At 47.1% G+C, this 7,500-nt stretch overlaps 1 protein-coding gene across 1 annotated transcript in view; it reads left to right on the top strand.

Moving 5' to 3' along the window:
- The window catches only part of LOC308309325 (uncharacterized protein), a gene marked incomplete at both ends in the record, with an annotated part of 54,847 nt that overhangs the window by 7,517 nt on the left and 39,830 nt on the right, over positions 1-7,500 (top strand). Inside the window, 2 exons of the mRNA XM_080754874.1 lie at positions 2,553-2,685; positions 7,033-7,497. Of these exons, the coding sequence (XP_080611000.1) occupies positions 2,553-2,685; positions 7,033-7,497 (598 nt within the window). The remainder of the gene's footprint in view (positions 1-2,552; positions 2,686-7,032; positions 7,498-7,500) is intronic.

The following is a 7,500-nucleotide window of genomic DNA, read 5'->3' as shown; positions in this document are numbered from 1 at the left end:
TCATTCGTCCCTCACCTCCTAACAATTCAGAGCTTTAAAAAACAACAACAACAAAAACAACAACAACTGTGTTGCAGAACCAATCTAAAGTCTTTAGGGCACTGGTTCTAAACCGAGGGACCAAAGTGGGAGAAAGGACAATATGACTTGCAGAGAACTGTATGCGTGGCGGCTGTTTGTCATTGGCTGCATGGCTGGCATGCCTTGAAGTTCTTGAAGTTGATTTACACCAGTGGTTCTCAACCGGGGGTCCTTGGGGGTGGGGGTTTGACATGTTTTGGAGGTCGTTGACATGAAAACCTTTGAGAACCAGTGATGTACGTTATCAAACATATAATTTTCCGAATGTCTGTCTGAGTGAGTGTCTGTCTGTCTGTCTGTCTGTCTGAGTGTCTGTCACAGCGTTTCTCCTCAGTGGCTGGAGCACTTGATCTGAAATCGCATCACCATTAGCATATGAACACACCTGACATAACTGTGAAGCCTGTTAGTCACTTTCACAAATCATATGCTGTATATTAGCATTTTTATGGTGTATCTATATCTATTCTGCATCTAGCTTGAGGCATGTCTATTCTGCATCTAGCATGAGGCAACATGTTTAACCAGCTGTGTCTGTGTGTGTGTGTGTGTGTGTGTGTGTGTGTGTGTGTGTGTGTGTGTGTGTGTGTGTGTGTGTGTGTGCGCGTGCGTGCATGCGTGCGTGCAGGCGGGTGGCGGGCTGGGGGTCGGTTGTCTGGCCCTGTTACAGATTTTGTCCAAAAATCATGCAGATCGGTACACAGTATCTCTGTAGCCATTAAACGAAACGGGTATTTCTTACATTGATGCTCCTACATATTATCATGCAAGCACCAGTTAAAGTTACTTTCCATCCCTCATATACTGTGTGCACAGTGCACATCCCATAACCCACACACTGCACATCATTTCGGAGCTCATATCTTTGAACGGGTAAGGGCTAGTTATTATTAGAGTAGGGAACGTCTTTGAGGAGCCTCCTTCCTCCCAGGACTGGAGGAACTCAGTGAAGCCCTTTGCACACAGGACAGCTGCGTATTTTTTTTTTCTTTTTCGTTTGCTGCATGAATAAAACGCATTGGATTTGGTGTGCAATGCTGTGCAGAATCGGCGCTGCAGATCCAAAAAGGAGTCATAAAAGGAGTGATGAGTTTTTTACCGCATGCAACAAGACGCACAAATCGAACTGGGTTCGATCGTGAAAAAAACGCACGGCCGCAGCCACTCGTCGCACGGCTAATTCGGATCCGGTGTGCATGAGGTCGTAGAGAATCATTGTTTTCTTTAAAAAAAATGAAATTGTCCGTTTTATCCGTGCGGATAAACGCACCTGTGTGCAAAGGTCTGTCTGTCTGTCTGTCTGTCTGTCTGTCTGTCTGTCTGTCTGTCTGTCCACCCACCTACCCACCAATCCAGGCACGTGCACACATAGACATCTGTAAAAAGTGTCCTCTCCAGACCATGCAATTCTGTTGGTTTTTCTATGGTATAAGAAATGCAAAATGCCCCCTCTTTCCATGCCATACCTGAAGGCAGCATTCAAGAGAATGTCATTGTCCAAACTCTCCTGAACTTGAATGCAGCATCTTATGTTGAAAAAATTGCCCTCTCTGTGTAGAAATCCATGTCATATACGCCACATCTCTCTTGATTATGCTTAGTTCAGTGTGGTATCAAACACAGAAAATAGCATCCATCCATCCATCCATCCATCCATCCATCCTTGCAGTGTGTTATTGCGTATCGCTCTTTGTCTCTGCTGTTTGTTTAGTCTGCATGCAAAGACTGCATGACCACTATGACCACTATGACCACCCTATGACCAGAAAACCTAACCGACGGCTAGAAACACACGTTTTAAGTGTCTGTTTTAGTCAGCCTGGCGCCATGTTTTGCCAAATGCAGTTTTACGGAGGCAGTGCAGTGCATGCGAATGGGGGGTTGACTGGCCACAGGCTGACTAAACAAACCATTTAAACTCTTCTTTCAACCCGTCAGTTAAGAAATTAAAATCTGAAAGCAGGGGGTGCAGAAAGGGTCGGTTTGGTTGCTCCAGCCAAAGTGTAGGACTACGATTTGTCGTTTCTGCTCCCGACCGGATCAGCAACCTGAACTGCTGCTGATCCCAGGCGTACTGTCTGCTATTAACACTTGGGCCGACATTATTTTGGTAATTATTTGGCACTTATTTGGCGGAAGCCACCGCGGCTGATCGTCACGGCCCAGTGTCACCGTTTAAAAGAGCGCTTCTTGGCTGATTATGCGGGAAATTCTGCGATCTAATAAACATTGTTTTTCCCGGAGGGTCTAATCGTGTCCCCCTCTCTCCTCCTAGGCAGAGGGAACAGTCTTAGAAATGACAGCTATCGACGCTCCGGCGCACTGCCTGCCTTCCCCGATGTCCCTGCGTCTTCCAAAGCCCAAACTACTACTACTACTACTACAACTACTATTCCTACAACTACACCTACTACTACTACTACTACTAGTTCTACAACTACACCTACTACTACTCCTACTCCTACTACTAGTATGTCTACTACTGGTTCAACATCTACTCCTACTCCTCCTCCTCCTACTGCTACTCGTTCTACATCTACTCCTCCTACTACTACTACTACTGGTCCTACCACCACCACCAGTCCTCCCCAGCCCGTCGTCCCCGTCCCAAAGCCTAAGCTCTCCCACAGTGATCTGGCTCTGCGGGGACCGATGCGCTCCAGGGTTCCCTCTAACGCTACAGAGAAGAGATATAAATATAACCCTTCTGGTAATTTACACCTTTACCTTTCCTTTTACTAGATATATAACCCTTCTCGTCATTTACACCTTTATACATTACACCTTTACGAGATATATGTTCTCGCGTAGCCAGACAACTATTCCACAATCTCTGAATGCTACATTGAGTCTGGAAGTTCAACTACACACAAAAAAGAAGCAAGCTATATAATTATGCTTGGATGATTTTGAAGTATTTTAGGATACATTTTGTGCGAATGTAAAGATGAAATGGAAGTGTGCTTCACTTTCTCTTAACTCAGCGGATACCCACAAGGTGTCAACACGCCAAACTCTCTAATGTCTCTGGAGGCCCACGCCGCGTTTGCCGCGTTTACTGTATTTACAGTAACAACATTAAATCTTACCGTAAGGTCGGGGCTACCCGTGGATATTGCCCAATCACCGCGGGTTGTTTCCGCTGGACTCTGAGAGCATCACGCCACCGTTTTTCTCCATATAATCCAATGCATGTCCCCATCTTAAAAGCCTTTTTATCTCTGATGTATTTTTTTAGGCTAAAACTGTGGCAAACTGTGGCAAAATGACCAACTTTTGATCGGCAATCAACAGCTATAAGCAACACTGGCCCATACAGTGTGTTACACAACAACATCCTGACTACGGTCAGGACCTGTTGCGTCAACATGCATTGACGCAACAGGGCCTTGTTTTCTTCTATGGAGGTGGACTTGGGCACTTAGCTGGGGCTCTGGCGCCACCTTTTGGGCAGTCAATGTGTTGTTAATATTTGACTCATGATCAGAGCCTCTTGTTCTCCAGACTGAATGATGGAAGCTTCTGAACTTTTTGGAGTAAACAGTCTGACTACGCCAGACTACTAGAGGCAAAACCCTTCTGGTGATTCACACCTTTACCACTTTCACTTCCTTTTCTTACCGCTGGGAGTTCTGTGGGTGCAGCGAGTCGTCAGACTGCTGTACATGAGTGGCAGTCGTTTTGACGGTAGACCACTTTAAAAGGCTAACTTCACTCATCTACTGCCAGAGAAAATACATTTTAAAAGCCTTCACTGCAAGCATTTTGCAGTTTTTCTTACCCTTTTCAACTAAACACAGCATATTTATCTCCACATGCGATCGATCCCCTGATGGTAAAGACGGAGGTTACCTCCAAATGGAGATAAAACTAGAACTGCACTCTGTCGAGGTGCCAACTTACGTCTTGTGCACAAGACGCAAGTTGGCATTGTGGGCTCTTAGAAAAGATCTGTGAAAGTATGTGATTGGCAGTGAAAGAGCTTAGTGTGACATAGAGAACTTAGAAGGGGGGATTTAACTGATGGTAGGTGTTGTTAGGTGGTGTTGTAAATGTAAATGGCTGCTCAGGCTGCGGGATTTGAACCTCGTTCTCCCATGTGGAAGTCTAGCATCTTAACCACTAGACCAAAGGAAAATACCATTCGACCAGGGGAGATATTTTTGAGGCCATCAGGCTACGCAAGTACTGGGAGCTGGTGGTAGGTGTTGTTGTATGCACTGGGAGCTGATGGTATTGTGGTCTTCTGCTGAAAGCTGAGATTCATTATTAGTTTCCCCCCCCCGTTTTTTCATAAATATGAATACACAAAACCATAACAATAACACAGTATCGTCTGCATACAGTGAAACCTTGTCTTCTCCCATACAGCTGTCAGCCAATCGCAGGACGTTTCATCACTTCCGAGGCCCGCCCTCGGTGGGGAACAGGCCAATAATAACAACTGGGGTAATGATGACCTCATCAGCGGAATGCCCGTGTCATGTGATCTCACCCAGCGATGTTTTGTCGTCCATTACCCGTGTCTGTCCTCATCTGTCCGTCCGTCTGTCCAACCAGATGAATGTCCGCTGGTTTTGTCCAATAGGAATGGAGTGGAATGAGGTGCGGTCGACAGCGGTAGAGGGAGTTCTCCTCAACGCTGTCTTCACCGTTGAGCCCTGACTGAGAAAGGTCACATGGTACATGGGACATGGTAGCCGCGACAGCCCAGGCTGCTGTAGCCTGGCTTAGCCCGACTCTATACTAATGCAGCTAACTAACTGCAGTATCTAGTCTGGAGGTTCTCCCATTCAGAAGAAATTCATGGGAGGAGGTAACAAAAACGAGGGGTGGAGGGGAGCTGGGGAGGGGGGAGTCACTGTCATTGTTTACAGTATACCCACTTAAACACAGCAGGGAACATTCCTATTCAAAGACAGAAACCTCAGGAATGCACTCCCCAGGAGCCCTCAGTATGCAACAAGACCCATGTTGTCTGTTCTGTTGCTGCATGGAGAATGAGATGTGCTCACATGAGACATGCTGCCAGAGAGACAAAGTCCGCCTTATTTTGTAACTAGCCAATCAGGAGGAACTAGCGAATCTGGAGCTACAAATGTGAAGAGCTAGCACACGACCCTAGACCATCCCCAGCTTGTTTTAACATGGTTGGATTGTGTCTAGCTGAGCTAGGCTAAGGCTGCTCGGTGTCTCGTCTGCGGTAAAGATACAAACAATAGACTTTCACTATACTCACCAAAACAAAGGAGGTTTTAAGATGTTGAAAGCCCTTATTGGGAACACTCGGAACCCCCACCCCACCTCACGTCTAAAATACACTTTATGGACAGAAAAGATGATATTTTACTGGAAGGGGAAAATAAAGTAGTTACTCTGCGCTGCGCCCTCTACAGATGGCGTAGCGTTAAGGAGAGAGAACTCATTCTAACGTTCATTCTACCACAGCTGATTCCACTCCATTCCTGTTGGTCAAAGCCAGAGGACGTTCATCTGGAGCAGAGCTACTGAGGAATGCTCTTCACTGCACATCTCATACTGATGTTTGCATGTCGGACGCAATCTTACAGTCATGGGTGTCGTCATGGCTACAGTCATGGCTGTCGTCATGGCTACAGTCATGGTTGTGTTGCTCTCGGCGTCGACTGATTGTGACTGACTTACAAAGATTGTGAGCACTTCAGAAGGCCTGGGGTCCATGACCGTACCGTCACCTTCATTCTGGTCCGTTATTGGACCGTTCATCATGGAATGAAGTAATTCTGGTCCTTGATTGGAAATTGAAACCGAAGTGTTGACGTCACTCCCACCACCTCTGGGTCATGGCCTTGTTATTTGACAATCCAACAGATAAATCTTACATCATGTCATATACAAACTGTGTTCCATAAATGAACAAACCACCCAGGAGATTCTGTCAGTCATGTGACATGTGTCATGTGACGCTGAGTAGAATCATCAGTTGTTGCTTCATATCTCCTGGCTGAACACAGTTCCTATATGACCATGCTAACATGCTAACATGCTAACATGCTAACATATTCAACCGTAAATTGATAGCGCAGCGACCCAGGTGGATAATGGCGCCCTCTAGCTGCAATGATGTCACACTTCGGTGTTCTATTTCATCATGGAATAAAAACATTTTATTCCACGACCATGGAATACAAATCATCCTCATTGCTTTGTGGACCGGTAGCCGCCGACATCAGTCGCGGCAGGCATCGCCAACCGAACGGGGATGGGGTTAGGTTTAGGCATAGTTTTACTGAGGTTAGGTTTAGGCATAGTTTTACTGAGGTTATAGGGTTAGGTTTAGGAATAGTTTTACTGAAGTTAGAGTTAGGTTTAAGCATGGTTTTACTGAGGTTAGGTTTAGGAATAGTTTTACTGAAGTTAGAGTTAGGTTTAAGCATAGTTTTACTGAAGTTGGGTTAGGTTTAAGCATAGTTTTACTGAAGTTAGGGTTAGGTTTAAGCATAGTTTTACTGAAGTTAGAGTTAGGTTTAAGCATAGTTTTACTGAGGTTAGGGTTAGGTTTAAGCATAGTTTTACTGAGGTTAGGGTTAGGTTTAAGCATAGTTTTACTGAGGTTAGGGTTAGGTTTAAGCATAGTTTTACTGAGGTTAGGGTTAGGTTTAAGCATAGTTTTACTGAAGTTAGGGTTAGGTTTAAGCATAGTTTTACTGAGGTTATAGGGTTGGGGTTAGATAGCGTTGGACAATGTCTGCTGCAGAGGTGCCGCGGATTGATCGCCGGCAGTTGCAGCGGCTGTGGCCGCTACCTGAAAATGCCTCTCCCTCTAATACGTAACGCTAGAATCATCATCATCATCATCATCATCATCATCATCATCATCAATAACATCATGGCTGCTTGTCGCTCTCACTCCCGTCACGGTATCGGTTGCCGTGGTTACCGTTGTACTGATTGATGTCTGGTCTTGTATAGGTGGAGGTGACGTTCCCTCGTTGCCCCTGCGGCCCCAGGGTCGCCTGAGGCCCCATGGCCCGGGGAGCGGGCCCCTGAGGCCCCTGGGGCCCCTGGGGCCCCATGGCCTGGGGAGCGGGCCCCTGAGGCCCCATGGCCCGGGGAGCGGGCCCCTGAGGCCCCTGGGGCCGGTCAGCAGGCCCCTGGGCCCGGTGGGCGGGCCCCTGAGGCCCCTGAGGCCAGTGAGACCGGGGGCTGGGCCCCTGATGAAGACCTGGATGGACGTTGGGCTGAGGGAGGATGTGAAACACACAGCCTTCAGTAGCGGCTTTAGACCCTCCTCTTCCTCCCCTTCCTCCTCTTCCTCCTCTTCCTCCTTTTCCCTCGGGAGCAGAAACTCCTCCTCCACCTCCTCCACCTCCTCCACCTCCTCCAGGAGTCACGGCGGTGCCAGTAACCACACCTCCCTGGGTTCCTCTCTCTCTGGTA

This window comes from Nannobrachium achirus, assembly GCF_963921795.1.
Source record: "Nannobrachium achirus genome assembly, chromosome: 24".
NCBI classification, from domain to species: Eukaryota; Metazoa; Chordata; class Actinopteri; order Myctophiformes; family Myctophidae; genus Nannobrachium; species Nannobrachium achirus.
Note: the sequence above shows the minus strand (reverse complement) of the source record. Positions and strands in the feature narration are given on the sequence as shown.